General features: G+C 45.0%; 1 protein-coding gene across 3 annotated transcripts; it reads right to left on the bottom strand.

The window, feature by feature from the left end:
* Positions 1-226: 226 nt before the first annotated feature.
* On the bottom strand, positions 227-14,894 carry SESN2 (sestrin 2). 3 transcript variants are annotated; one of them, XM_070949304.1, is made up of 8 exons: positions 14,705-14,894; positions 12,741-12,923; positions 11,473-11,685; positions 8,933-9,083; positions 8,193-8,308; positions 7,651-7,841; positions 4,555-4,699; positions 227-1,750 (listed from the first exon to the last, which is right to left on the bottom strand). In XM_070949304.1, the coding sequence occupies exons 1-8, from the start codon at positions 14,816-14,818 to the stop codon at positions 1,664-1,666; spliced, it is 1,200 nt and encodes a 399-aa protein (XP_070805405.1). In that variant the 5' UTR covers positions 14,819-14,894; the 3' UTR covers positions 227-1,663. The 3 variants fall into 3 exon arrangements, with proteins under 3 accessions (XP_070805405.1, XP_070805404.1, XP_070805406.1); XM_070949303.1 differs by having other exon boundaries at positions 8,193-8,311; XM_070949305.1 differs by lacking the exon at positions 11,473-11,685 and having other exon boundaries at positions 8,193-8,311.
* Positions 14,895-15,129: the final 235 nt, after the last annotated feature.

Raw genomic sequence — 15,129 nt, forward strand, 5'->3', positions numbered from 1 at the left:
CTAAATTATTTTATTACAGAGGGTACTTTTTAAAAAAAAAATGATAAGAAAGAAGTTTAAACTGCAGTTCTGGAGCCTATAATCTGAAATGATTCAGGCTACTTCTTAAATCTAGAGTCTCATTTCATTGCATGGAATAGATCAGGTGAAGATCCCAAAGGTGCTTTTCAAAAGGCAAATGGACTTTGGTTTTTTTCCCTTGAATTTGAATTTCAAGGGATAAAAAACAAAACGAAAGTCCAGTTGCCTTTTGAAAAGCACCTTTAGGACAACCATGACCTGGACGATTGAGAATCTCCACAGACGTTCAACAATCTCTCTCTTCCAGCCCCCAGATTTCTAAGTCGTCTGGACTATGTTTATGACTGTTTCATCAAAAAGGAGATGGGCTTGACAGATGGAGAGAGACGACAACTCCAGTTTCTACAGCCATCAATATAAGCTTTCCGAATAGCAAGGAGCAGACTGTAAAGAAGATAAGAGTTTCACAATGTCCAAAGCTCAAAGCCTTGAGCAAGAGGAGATAATGGGACCTAATAGCCAAACAACACAGCTTTACATCAGGAAAAAAAAAATCTTCTTAGAAAAGGACCAGGAAAAAAAAAAGAGGACAGAAGCAAATGTTCTGGGGGATTGGGAAGAGAGTTTTGTGAACTTGAAGCTACCTTTTTAATCTGAGAAATCAATCATATGTTAAGATAAGTCTTATTTCTGTCTTGTTTTGTAGTGGGAACAACAGGAGGAGAGAATATTCCAGCCAACTAATAACAAATCCACATTCTTTTTCTAATTTGACCTCGTCTGCAAGCCACCACCCACTCTGCGGCCGAGAGATTTCCACATTCGCAAGGAGAACATCTGAAACACAAAGATCTTGGGATCTGAAGCTTAGGAAAAAAAAGAAAAAAAGAAATGTAGTGTGTAATCACCAGTTACGCCAGTGGCCAGCTTGTTATAAATTCAGCACGGTACATTGTCATCATCACATACACACCCAGGGCATATCACTGCTCCCTAGTCTTAAGAGAGCTTCAGGGGTTACCCGCTTGAAATGTTCAAAGTTCTACATTCAGTGTTCTGTAGCAAGTTGAGACCAAAGAGAAAGAGTAAAGCCATATCCATGGCAGAGGGGATCTCTTTGGCGGTCTTTGCTTCAGCTGGTTCAGGACCATCTTCATTGCAAAAAAAGAAGAGAAGAAGATGAAGATGTAGACAGGGCAGAGGGTATTCATTGCACAATTCATTAAAATGCTGCCGTCTCCAACTTTGGTGCACACCAAGGTAGTCATCAAGAGACATCAGCATGGGAGGCAAGACCTGCTCGAATTTTTGAACAGGAGCTGGCCACCTCAGCATTGAACTCCGAAACCTTGGCCTCCATTGGCAAAACCAGTGGATGGCTCCCCAGGTAACGATGATGAAACAGGTCGGTTTCCTTCACACATCAAGGGAACAGTTCATGTTGAAACCACCTCTGCCTCACAGTGTCGCTTTTTGGCAGAGTGACTGAAAAGTCCATCCCCATACAAAACGCTTCCAAAAATAGCCACAGGTAGAAGGTGAGGTAACTCGATTTTTTTTTTCCACCAGACATTCCAGAAACAGGTCTTTGGAAGAAAGCTCCCTTGCCCAGGAGCAAGGCTGCCTTGCCCATAAAATCCGGTCAGGTCATGTAACGGGTGATGGCACGCAGAGCGTACAGTAGGGCTGCCTGCATGCGGGCCTCCAAAAGCAGTAGGTTGACGTGCACCTAAAAGACAAGAATTGATTGTTTTGATTGTTTGATAATATTGATTGTTTCCTAGTTTGATTCGATTGCTTATTTGTACCCTATGACTATCATTATGTGTTGTACCTTATGATGAATGTATCTTGTCCTTTTATGTACACTGAGAGCCTATGCACCAAAGACAAATTCCTTCTGTGTCCAATCACACTTGGCCAATAAAGAATTCTATTCTATTCTATTCTATTCTATTCTATTCTATTCTATTCTATTCTATTCTATTCTATTCTATTCTATTCTATTCTATTCTATTCCATTCCATTCCATTCCATTCCATTCCATTCCATCCCAACAAGAGGCCTGATAGAAAGCAATGTGAGACTTGCAACAAGCAGAGCAGGGGTGGGTTCTAAATTTTTTTACTACCGGTTATGTGGGCGTGGCTTATTTTGTGGGCATGGCTTGATGGTCATCTGACGATTATTTAGGATTTAGCAGAGGTACTGGTCTACCAGGCTTTTAACAGCTTGCAGAGCTGTACCGATCTTCCCATTTATTTTTTTCAGGCACTGGTCTACTCATTTGTTTTCTTTTAACACTGATCAGCTGTAGGGCGGTCCTTTGAAGCCCTGCCGCAAGAGTTTAAACAGTTTTTTTCCCTCTAGCCATCAGCTGGGACTCAGGAGGCAGCAATAGATTGGGGGTGGGGCCAAATAAAAGATAAGAATAACGCAGGGGGTGGGGGGTGGGCAGGGGGCCCCAGAACCGGTTCAGTGACATCATATCGTCACCGCTACCGGCTCGGGAGAACCAGGTCGAACCGGGAGGAACCCACCACTGAAGCAGAGAGGCCTGGCACCAAAACCTGACACCCCAGAAAACTACTTAGATCTCAAAATAATAGGCACGAGCAACCAGAACCACTCCATGAACGGGCCTAAATAGATACTTTATTGTTGATCACCTATATTACAGGAAACTTGCCAGACTGTCTGGGAAATGGCAGATATAGACTTAAAGGTTTGCCCTCCAATGTTTCCCCCCACCCACCCCAAGCTGGAATGTCTCTTTACTCCCCCTAGAGGGAACCCCTTCTCCTTCAGCCAGTGAATCTACCACACAAAGGGATCCACTACTAACACTTAGATATCAAAAAGATCCACTACCACTTCTTTACTTAGTATGTCCCTTGTTTGGTTCTTGTTTTCCTTCCTTTTCAGGATTATAGCTGAGTATTGTGCAGCTTCATTTCCAACTCTCAAATGTCCCTAAGGCAAAATTTTGGCAGTTGAGGATTTGCACCCTTAACACCTGGGAGGAACTCAAAAGATCATACTGGATTAGGTTGGTGATGCAACTTAATGGGTGGGGGTGCAGATGCTTATTTTCGTGGGTTTGCAGGTGAAATTTAAAGATTCTGTTTTTGTTTTTCTGCTGCTTTATGTGTACGTTAGGCTTATGCTTCGGTTGTTATGTGCTTCCTGTCCCAAAAGAGCTGAAAATCATGAAAGCAGAAAACCGGGCCCTTCTGAGCAATTGGGATCTTTTGCCCACATCCCAGAATATTATTGTGGTTAATTAGGAAGAAGGTAATTAATATAAACACACCAGTGGTGGGATTCAAAATTATTTACTACTGGTTCTGTGGGCGCAGCTTGGTGGGCGTGGTGTGGCTTGGTGGGCGTGGCAGGGGAAGGATACTGTAAAATCTCCATTCCCACCCACTCCCGGGGAAGGTTATTGCAAAATCCCCTTTCCTCCCAATCAGCTGGGACTCGGGAGGCAGAGAATAGATGAGGGCGGGGCCAGTCAGAGATGGTATTTACCGGTTCTCCAAACTACTCAAAATTTCCGCTACCGGTTTTCCAGAACTGGTCAGAACCTGCTGAATACCACCTCTGAAACACACCCCTCCTGATACAATTTTCCTTCCTTTCTTCTTTCCTTTCTCCAAAACAAGGCCTGTTCTGTGTCCCCTTTGCTCTCCATAAATCAGAACTCTTGGCAAGAGTCAATATGATATCATTAATGTAGGAATGTCCTTAATATAGCTATAAAGAAATGGTGTCATGCTAACACAACAAATAGACGCCAAAGGGAACAAAGTCCTCAGCTTACCTCAAAAGTTCACTAGGTGATAATTGGCCAGTTCCTATTTCATAGTGAACAGTTTCCTACATTGGCTAAACCACAGTTTGATTGTTGAATCCACCATGAGTGGAAGTCATAGAACATACAATGTTTTTCAAACTTGGCAACTTTAAAATGTGTGGACTTAACTCCTAGAATTCCCCAGCCAGCCATGAAGTCCACACATCTTAAAGTCGCCAGGTTTGAAACAGATTGTACTAAACCAGGGGTCTGCAACCTTAAACACTCAGAGCCATTTGCACCCGTTTCCCACAGAAAAGAAAACACCGGGAGCCACAAAACCCTTCCAGTGCCTGACTATTTCTTGAGCGGCCACAAAACTAGCATATGTAGTTGAACTAAATGCTCTGTTTTTTTCTGAAACTTTTCTTGGATTTATCCATGGTTGGCCTACTGGGGGTTGAAAAGCTCAATAAATCACGTGCCGATTGAGTAACAGGGAACTGCAGCAGAGGGGTGAAAGAGCCACATGCGGCTCCAGAGCCGCAGGTTGCCGATCCCTGTGTTAAACCATGAATTGGGATCTATATTCTGCAGTGGCTGAGTTAATCTACAGGTGAAGCCAAAATCAAAGGAAACATATTCTCACTAAATGTGACATGCAACCCCAATGTTGGTCAATCAGCGATTCAAGTAGGGAAGCCAAACAACCCATCACCCAGTAGAACTCGCTTTACCTTTTCCGAATGTTTGAAATGTCTCCAGAAATGAGTGTACATTCTTTTAGTGGTTTTTTCCGGGTAGCAGGCCACAGTTTTAATGTAGATTTTCAGGCTACGTTCCAAAAGCTGGTTCACTTCCCTGTAATCATAGTCATCATACCTACAAGAGACCACATATGGGGTTTACAATATATCAGCCAGCACAGATGATCAACTTTCCAACACCCCAAATACTTTTTTTTAGATATGATGGGTTATAATGGCAAAACAATTATATCATTGGCCAAGATGCATGGGAAAATCCAGCTTGTTGCCTTCAGGTTAGCGAAGGCTGGGTGGACATCAGAATCCTAAATCAGCAATCAGGGATCATTTAATGTCCTCATTCAGAATTTTAGCCAAACAACCTGGCGGAGAATGGCTTGGAGACCTGGAATCTTTCAGTCTGCAAACATCACCCAACCCCTCAAAAATCCAATCAAGTCTTTTGATGTATGAGACGTGATGGGGCAGTAGTTAGAATGCAGTATTGCAGGCTAATTCTGCCGACTGCCAGCAGTTTGATTCTCACTGGCTCAAGGTTGACTCAGCCTTCCATCCTTTCGGGTCGGTAAAATGAGGACCCAGATTGTTGGGGGCAATACGCTGACTCTGTAAGCCGCTTACAGGGGGCTGCAAAGCACTGTGAAGGGGTATATAAGTCTAAGTGCTATTGCTATTGCTATAACAATATCAAGAGCTATGGCGGCAGGTTAGAATGCAGCATTGCAGGCTAACTCTGCCCATTGCCAGGAGTTCAATCCTGACCGGCTCGAAGTTGACTCAGCCTTCTATCCTTCCAAGGTGGGTAAAATGAGGACCCAGATTGTTTTGGGGCAAGATGCTGTCTCTGTAAACCGCTTAGAGAGGGCTGTAAAGTCTGCTATTGCTATTTAGTGACCATTCAAAATTATAATGGCATTGAAAAAAAGAGACTTATGACCGGTTGTCGCATTTATGAACGTTATAGCATCCCCACGGTCACATGATCAAAATTTGGACATGTCTTCATGATGGTTGCAAGATCCACATATGACCACTATATGTGACCTCCCCAGCCAGCTTCTGACAAGCAAAGTCAACGAGGGAAGCTGGATTTGCTTAATGACCTCATGATCCACTTAACAACTGCAGTGATTCATTTAACAATCCCGGCCAAAAAAAAAAAAGTTGTAAAATTGGGCACAACTCATTTTTTTTCAGTGCTGTTGTAACTTTAAATGGTCACTAAATGAACTGTTGTACGTCCAGGACTACCTGTACTGTCTTCCTTGGAAATGGTCAACTGAAAGCAGGCCATGAATACAAAGTCAAATCTAAACCAGTAATAATACCACTTTTTAAATTATATTTACACCTCCATTTTTCTCTCTGCCACTTTATATATCTTCTTGCACAGGAAGCATGGAAAAATTGCTGCTAGAGGATTTCTGAAAGTAATCCAGGGATCTAGTTCAAGAGCCCTAGAGCTGAGGTCTTGCCAAGCTTTTTAAAAAAATTTTACAGTGCCAGAACTTGAACTGGGAACTTCTCCATGAAAAGCAGCTGGTCAGGAGAATTTGCATGGAGAAGTTGTCTCCAATTTAATCCCAGCAAGCCAACATTTGCATCATCCCGCTTTCTTTCCTTTCTTTCTTTGTTTTTTGTTTAGTATTATTGGGGAAGGGTTTGGTAGGTAATAGTGGCATGTGTGAGTTTTTTTTAATTGAAAAAGAAAAACTAGATATCTAAGGAACTGTATAACCTGTAGTGCAAAGATATCAATGAAATGGCTGAGATTGATTGTTTGGTCCATGGGGCTTCCTAGAGAAACAGACTCATAAAAAACTAGCAAAGATTTGATTTCAGAAGGAAATCATGGCTCACAAATCAGCGATTCATTATTGCATTTTGGCGGGCTGGTCTTGAAAGCCTTCTGAAACAACTTTTTTAAAAATGGAGAAGGAGACTGTGTGAAATCCATGACCGATCCAGTCCTTGCTGTAAAGGTTTCCTCAGTTTACACACAGGCAAGAAGAAAACAAGTTCTCCCTCATGCTTTGAGCATGCGTTACTTCCTATTTCTTGTAAATTAGATGATTCACGTCCTTTAGTCACACCAATGGTTGCCATTCCTGCATAGCCATCCATCCTAAAGTCACCTGGCCAAACCACATACAACTGTTTTACCTCAGGCAATTCGTTTGACGGGACAAGGATGCTCAGTCACTTGTTCACCTGCAATGCCAGGTCGTGTGTTCTGAATTATACACTGAATTTTGGATTCACAGCCTCCATCTTTCTCTGGTGCACTCGGCTTGCTCAGTTATTCCCTGCTTAGAAGCAAACCTTCTCCTGCTTTGTACATGCTGGCAAACAATAGCTCAGCCAGGATGGCTGAACCAGCATGATTAAAAACCAGAAAGTAACTAGCTATACAGATCAGGGGGAGAAGAGAAGGGAAGCAGTACAGTAGGCCCAAACTCCTATTGCTGGTTAGCATGGCTTGCCACAATAGGCAAAACAGCTTCATTAGATCATTCTTGATGTACAACAGTTTGTTTAGTGACCATTCGAAGTTACAACAGCACTGAAAGAAGAGACTTATGAGCACTTTTCACACTTACAATCGTTGCAGCATCCCCATGGTCATGTGATCAAAATTCAGATGCTTAGCAAGTGGCTCATATTTATGACAACTGCAGTGTCCCGGATCACTTCTGGCAAACATATCAGTGGGGAAGCCAAATTCACTTAACAACCTAACTTGACAACTGCAGCGATTCACTTAACAATTGTGGCAAGATAGGTTGTAAAAGGAGGCAAGACGTGCTTAACAAATGTCTCGCTTAGCGACACAAATTTTTGGGCTCAGTTGTGGTTGTAAGTTTAGAGCCACCTGTAGCTGGGCGATTTTCTTCTTTCCAATGATTAATCAGCCAGTTAGGAAAAAAAAGGATGCACGTTGGTAATTGGTCCATATCAAAAGCAAGGCAGAAGGAAAAATCTGGATACCGTTTACCCAAATCTGGCAAGCGTGAAGAAAAAGAATTGCAGGGGGGGATGGAAAAAGAGGAAGCTGAAGCAACTTACCGAATGCCAAAGACACAGTGGACGTAATTCCAGATAGCCCTTCGGAGCATGGATGTGTCCACCCCACTGTGCATAGCTATGGTGTTATAAGTCAGATTGTACACTACTTGGAATTTCTCATCCAACAGTTGACCCACATCAGGATACAGACGGTTGATAAGCGAGTAACCATGATCTTCCCACGTATAGTCCTGCAGAAGGTGAAATACAGGTTGGATCTACAGTCTGCGCTAAACTAGGGTTAGCTAAGGTGACATCTCCTTCAAGCCAATGCCATCCAGGAAGTCACTACAGCTGACTTCATATCGAAAGCTAAACCATAAATCAGTGCACAAAATTATCATGCTGAGCTATTTATAACCTGGCTCACATCTAGTATTAAAATATGAACCGTAATTCATACAGCCAAAGGGTGGATTTACAGAACATATTAATTAAGCCAAACCAAACAATTCACCTTTTGATTAGCGTGTGCTGTGGGATTTTTGACATTCGGTTGGGGATGGGGATTAAGCATATATCCAAAGCATGACTCACGGTACCTGGGCTCGGAAAGTGGGAGGTGTCTGCTCTCCTCTCCTGGTGAAATCCTTGTAGCCAAACTCTGGATCCTCCACAAAGCACAGGACGTTGGGGGGCAGGGAGTGTTCAGCAATGTCTGCTGGAGATAGGTACCAAAGCAAACACACGTAAACCATAATGTGATGCCATCGATAGCACTTAGCACTAGCAATACCATTTAAGATTTATATACCGCTTCGTAGTACTTTACAGCCCTCTCTAAGCAGTTTACAGCAGGGGTCTCCAACCCCCAGGCCATGGACCGACACTGATCTGTGGCATGCCAGAAACCGTGCCACGCAAACAAGCAAAGCCCCAGCCATGGGATGCAGGCAATACAAAAGACCATGCCCCCTCTAGTCCGTGGAAAAACCTCTTTCCATGGAACCGGTCCCTGGTTGGGGGGATGCTAGTTTACAGAGTCAGCATATTGCCTCCCCAACAATCTGGGTCCTCATTTTACCGACCTCGGAAGGATGGAAGGCTGAGTCAACCTTGAGCCGGTGAGGATCGAACTGCTGGCAGTCGGCATAATTAGTCTGCAATATTGCATTCTAACCACTGCGCTATCACGGCCCCATACATCAAAAGGTTTGGTTGGATTTTTGAGGGGTTGGATGAAGCTTGCAGACCGAAAGATTCCAGGTCTCCAAGCCATTCTCCACCAGGTTGTCTGAATGGGTGGAAGTCTCGCCTCCCTTCAGATGTGGCCCTGCCTCACCTGAGGGAGTCACAAGTAGGCTCTCTCTTTTTTCCATCTCAAAGCGGGTCTCCATCTCTTCCTGGGTGACACTTTCTTCCTCCAGCTGGCATTCCTGCAGCAGTTTCATCCTCTCCATCAGCATTTCCACATCCTCCATAGCATCGTTGCTCTGAGAAAAAGTGAGAACAGGGAAGATCATTTCAGGGCAACAATCCACCGGCCTTGCTTCACAATTCTGCGGCAGTGTTGCATTACTATGCTTTGCCTTTACTATCTGTTGAACTCTTCTACCACTGGTGAAAGCCTGGTGGGGACGACTAGCCGGGAACCAAGCAAACTCTAGTAAGAGCACACCTGGAATACTGCAACCAATGTTGGTCACCATGCTACAAAAAAGATGGTGAGACCTTGGAAAAAGTTCAGAGAAGAGCAACTAAGATGATTAGTTAATGGAGACTAAAACCTATGAAGAATGGCTGCAGGATTTGTATCTGGCTAGTCTAAGGGAAAGAAGAATTAGGGCGACATGATAGCAGTATTCCAGCATTTGAGGGGCTGCCGCAAAGAAGAGGGGGGGTTAAATTATTCTCCAAAGCACCGGAGGGCAGGACAAGAAACAATAGTTGGAAACTGATCAAAGAGAGAAGCAACCTGGAATTAAGGAGAAACTTCCTAACAGTGAGGACAATTAATCAGTGGAATAGCTTTGCCTTCAGGAAACCTTGGGTGCTCCATCACTGGAGGTTTTTAAGAAGAGACGAGACAGTCACTTATCTGAAATAGTATAGGTTCTCTTGCTTGAGTAGGGGGCTGGACTAGAAGACCTCCAAGGTCCCTTCCAGCTCTATTCTATTCTAAAAACTGGTCCCAACAATCTACCTTCTTGCCTGCTTTGCAAGAAGGTACCCATCTTCTCTAAACCTGATGACATGGTTTTTGGACCTCCCCCTGAAAAACCACAGAAAAACCACCAGGAAATTCTTGCAAGTTTGCCCAACACCCTAAGCAAAGACCAGCCAGAATTTTTAAGAGTTCCCCTTCTCTCTAACCGCCAGGCAATAGTAAACAACCGAGTTTCCGTTGATTGCTTAATCTTGGTTTTGCTAATATTAAAAGAGTCCCTTCACTGCAACTCAGCAAGTGGGGTTTACATGCTGGGCTAAGCCCTCATTTGCTGGATTCTGTGTGAGTTTTGTGAACTTGAATCTTGCGGCTGAATCCGGCCCATAGACAGCAGAAGTCAGGAAATGCCTCTCCATTGGTGGCATCTTATTATTTATTTTCTGGGGATAGAGATTGTTGTTATGGGAGAAGGACCCAGGATTGTTCAATTCATTCTGGATTCAGTGGCTGAAAATTAAGTTGAATCCGGGTCTCCCCCAGTGGTAGGTTTCAATTTTTTTTACTACCGGCTTGGTGGGCGTGGCAGGGGAAGGATACTGTAAAATCTTCATTCCCACCTACTCCAGGGGAAGGATACCGTAAAATCCCCATTTCCTCCCAATCAGCTGGGACTCAGGAGGCAGAGAATAGATGGAGGCGGGGCCAGTCAAAACTTTTACTACCGGTTCTCCAAACTACTCAAAATTTCCACTATCGGTTCTCCAGAACTCGTCAGAACCTGCTGAAACCCACCTCTGATCTCCCCAGTCGTTAATTTCACACCATCACTATACTATATTGTCTGTTTTGGGATTATCCAGGGAGGAGGAAGAGGGGGAGGGGAAGGAAGGGGAGGGGAGGGGGAGAAAGATACATGCCCTCGAAGCTTTATCATATGACCATGGGGATGCTGCAACAGTTGTAAGTCTGAGGACAGGTCTTAAGTCGCCTTTTTCCAGTGCTGTTGTAACTTAGATTGTTCGCTAAATGAATGGTGGCAAATCAAGGACTACCTGTATTGTCTAACTTCCCAGGCAAAACATCTATGGAGATTCTCAGTCATCCAGGTCATGGTTGTCCCAAAAGTGCTTTTTCAAGAGGCAACTGGACTTTCTGTTTTTTCTTTGAAGACATTTCGCTGCTCATCCAAGAAGCTTCTTCAGTTCTCTTCGGTAGAACTGAAGAAGCTTCTTGGATGGGAAGCAAAACGTCTTCAAGGAAAAGTCCAGTTGCCTCTTGAAAAAGCACCTTTGGGATTCCCAGGCAAAGGCAGTGGGACTGCCTACCTCATAAGATGTTGTGGCCCCTGTGCCAGGGGTGAAATCTACTTACCTTGCTTAGTGGTTCGGAAGCGCATGCACCGCGCAATATCATGTGTGCGCGCACACCTTCTGCGCATGCGCAAAACCTTCTGTGCATGTGCAGAAGGTAAAAAAAATTACTTCCTGGTTAAAACCAGGAAGTAATGACACCCGGGTGGCGATCGCTACTGGATCGCCGAACCACAGAGAAAAATTGCTACCGGATTGGGCTGATCCGGGAGCATTTCACCCTTGCCCTGTGCCTACCAGAGTCCACCCACTTTGGGGCCAGTTTTTCTCCAATTTTAAGAGCTCCCTAAATGCATTTTTTTTTTAAAAAAAAAATGAGGATCCATCTCCCCATAATGGGCTTACACTGGAACTGTTTGTCCCATCTTCCGAGTTGGGGCTACTGTCGCAGCTGCGTGGCGAAGGTGGCCGGAAGATGTGCCCAGCTTCCTGGTCAAGCTCCAGATTGATGCCGCAGCCGAACACGAAGGAAGCCAACGAGTGGTAGTGTGTCAGCAGGACCAAGGCCTGGATGAGCTCGGCTAGAGACCAACTGTTTTCCCCAGTTTTTAGCAGGGCCTGGAAGAAACAAATCCAAAATATCTCTCAGCGCTCTGCCTCAAGTCAATCTACTCTCCAAAGCACCTGAAGGCAGGACAGGAAGTAAAGGATGGAAACTAACCAAGGGAAGAAGCAACCTAGAACTAAGGAGAGATTTCCTGACAGTTACCGTGTTTCCCCGAAAATAAGACCCTGTCTTATATTTTTTTGAACCCCAAAATAAGTGCTTGGCCTTATTTTCGGGGAGGTCTTACTATTTTGGGGTGCGTGGAGCAAGACGGGGCTCCTCTTGCCGTCCTACCTGATTTCCAGCTCTCTCTCCCTAACCCTAACCAGTGGAAATGGTGGGTACCGGCTACACATGTGTTTAAATATTTTTAGGATGGGCTTATTTTCAGGGAAGGGCTTATTATCAGGGAAAACACAGAACAATTAATCAGTGGAACGACTTGCCTCCAGAAGTCGTGGATGCTCCAATACTGGAAGTTTTTTAGAAGAGATTGGATAACCATTTGTCTGAAATGGTATAGGGTTTCCTGCCTGAGCAGGAGGTTGGACTAGAAGACCTCCAAGGTCCCTTCCAACTCTGTTATTCTGTATTTTAGGGATAAGACAACAGCTTTCCTGTAAAGCAGGAGTGTCCAACCTTGGCAACTTTAAGGCTTGTGGACTTCAACTCCCAGAACTACCCAGCCTACCCTAAATCATTATTTGTCTCATTAGGGAAGATACAAAGCCATCTACAAAATTGTAATGGACCAAGGAAATTCCCCAAAGGAATTCACTTCAACCAGAATCTAAGGCTTGAGATGTCTCCTTCCTTGTGCAACGCTATAAATTAGTTTATTTGGTTTTGTCTTAGTGTTGTCACATGAACCCAGGCATTATGGACTGTAAATCATAGTTTATGGCTTAGTGTGGAAAGAACCAAGCTGCTGTGCTTGCCGGACAAACTGGTTTTACAAAAAAAAATGATAGGAAAATGAAATGTTTGCCTTCTTTCGACTGCAGGAAACCAAAATAGCTCCAAGATGCTTTGATCCAACTCACTTTCCACCAAGTTCGGCACTCACCTCAATGTGTTCCTTGGTGATCAGCCAAGGCCGGTGAGCTAGGATCTTGTTGATTTCATTCAGGTTCCTGAGTTTCTGCGGGGCATACTGCAAACCTCGCAGCCAGGCTGGGTCCCCTCCTACCTGGAGAAACTCTCCCATGTGGAAGCCAACCAGGTAGGAACAGTGATGCCTGGCAGCTGCCTGAAATAGAAGGAAAATATTGTAAAGGAACTCTCAGGGGCAACCTGCGAGGACTTAATGCAGAGGTGCAAAATATCCCCAAGTATCAGGACAACCATGGAATCAGAGGCTGGTAGAGGCCCTGTTACTTTGAACATTCCCATGTGGGCAAGACGTAATTTCCAGAAGAAGGGAAAGATGTCTAGGAATCAACTTTATACCAAGACTGACTTTGATCCATCCAGCATGGTGCTACCGTATCTACAACAACAGCAGGGAATCAAAATGAGGGTCTATTATTTTTTTTTTTAGTTCTATTTGTAATTTTAGTCCTAGCAGTGTTTCTTCACCTTGGCAACTTGGATGGGTAGAGTTCAGTTCCCAGAATTCCCCATCCAGCATGGCACTCCTTGTAGCAAACGGACAAGAGCAGACAGAGCTGGGTGGGCTGAGTTAAGTGAGTCATCAGTCTAGAACGGGAGTGTCAAACTCAAGGCCCCTGGCCCAGGTCCGGCCCACGGGATGCTTAGATCTGGCCTGTGGGGCCACCATGGAAACAGTGAAGGACTGGTCCACGGTGGCTCTGCCAGTGAAAAAGGGCTCCCAATCTCCGTTTTCGGCTGGGACGGCCTCCTGCAACCCGCTGCCAGCGAAAACGGAGCTTGGGAGGCGGCCCTCTCGAGGTCCATTTTCGCTGGCAGAGGGTTGCAGGAGGCCGTCCCAGCTGAAAACGGAGCTCGGGAGCCCATTTTCTCCGGCAGAGCACTCGGACCACCACAGGCACCCCTGACACAAGTGGCGTCAAGCTGGTCATGCCCATCCTGGCCACACCACTTCCCCCCAGAGGTCAAACACAACCGTGATGCGGCCCGCAATGAAATCAAGTTTGACACCCTGGTCTGGAATCATTACATTGCCACAAATGGTCCATGTTCAACCCCTCCTGAATTCCATTGACCCTTATCTGGCGCCAAGTTAGCACTGAACCTTAGTTGGCTAGATCTCTAGGCTTGAGCAATCATTGCAACTTAAAGTCAAGTAGTCACGGGAGCCGCATGGCGCTCCCATATAACACCTCTCCTGCGTGAGCTGCACTGGCTCCCAGTGGTCTTCCGGGTGCACTTCAAGGTGTTGGTTATCACCTTTAAAGCGCTCCATGGCATAGGACCTAGTTATCTTCGAGACTGCCTGCTGTTACCGACGGCCTCCCATCGACCTGTGCGCTCCCACAGAGAGGGCCTCCTCGGAGTGCCATCAGCCAAACAATGTAGGCTGATGACCCCCAGGGGGAGGGCCTTCTCTGTGGGGGCACCCACCCTCTGGAATCAGCTGCCCCCAGAGATAAGGAGAATCCAAGACCTTGGTGCCTTCTGCCATGCCCTTAAAACCTTTTTTTTTCCAGCAAGCCGGGCTGGCCTAACACTTTTTAAAATGTTTTTAATTGTTTGTTATTGTTTTTAATCATGGGGCCAAATTTATATATATCTTTTTAATTGTATTTTAATGTTTGTAGTTTATGCTTTTACTTGGTTGTTCACCGCCCTGAGTCCTCAGGGAGAAGGGCGGTGTACAAATTTAAAAATAAATAAAAAATAAATAAATAAAGTATGGTCCTGATTCTTCACACCTGATATTCATGGGGTAAAAGGTGGTGTGGACAGCAAGTTCTATTGACGTTGACAATAACCACCCAGTAAAGGAGGGTTGGGCTGAGAACATCGCTTGCCCAGTTTCCCATGGAGCTGCATGTCCCTGCCTGCTGGGACTTTGAATCTAGGTCCCTGCGGTGCTCCCCCACTCACCATGATTGCAATGTAGTGGCGCTTGTGATACGGCAGAGGCCCATCCATCCTCAACAAGAGGTACTGAGTCTTCCAGAAGCTTGTCAGGTACTCTGGATGTAGTCCCATCACCATGGTAATGTTATCCACTCTGCCCGTTGAAACAAAGGCTTCTATGAAGAGCCGTCGCTGGGCGCTTTCCACTCCTTCTTGTAGGATCTACAGTACAGAGAATGAGCAAGTTGGTAAAAAAAAAAAGGCCCTGTAAGGTAGAACACCATCATACTCTCTATTGCTGGAGGAGCAGGAGAGGAAAATAGTTGGCTTGTCCAAAGATCCCTTGGGATAAATTTTACTAGCTCAAATGGTGGAAAGGCAGAAAACAGTGAGGTTTGGTGTAGCCATTAACGTACTAGTTGTACAAACCAGGAGACTGTGAGTTCTAG

The sequence above is a fragment of the Pituophis catenifer genome, unplaced genomic scaffold (assembly GCF_029215685.1).
Source record: "Pituophis catenifer annectens isolate HBS135680 unplaced genomic scaffold, rPitCat1.0.hap2 SCAF_9, whole genome shotgun sequence".
Classification (NCBI taxonomy): domain Eukaryota; kingdom Metazoa; phylum Chordata; class Lepidosauria; order Squamata; family Colubridae; genus Pituophis; species Pituophis catenifer.

Bases quoted from the DNA above. Each gene is read 5' to 3' on its own strand.
- SESN2 (XM_070949303.1), bottom strand. From the start codon at position 14,818: ATGGTGATGGGACTACATCCAGAGTACCTGACAAGCTTCTGGAAGACT. The intron at 12,924-14,704 runs GTGAGTGGGGGA...CTTCTATTTCAG, and splicing joins GCCACTACATTGCAATCATG to GCAGCTGCCAGGCATCACTG. The intron at 7,842-8,192 runs GTACCGTGAGTC...CACCTTCTGCAG, and splicing joins CTCCCACTTTCCGAGCCCAG to GACTATACGTGGGAAGATCA.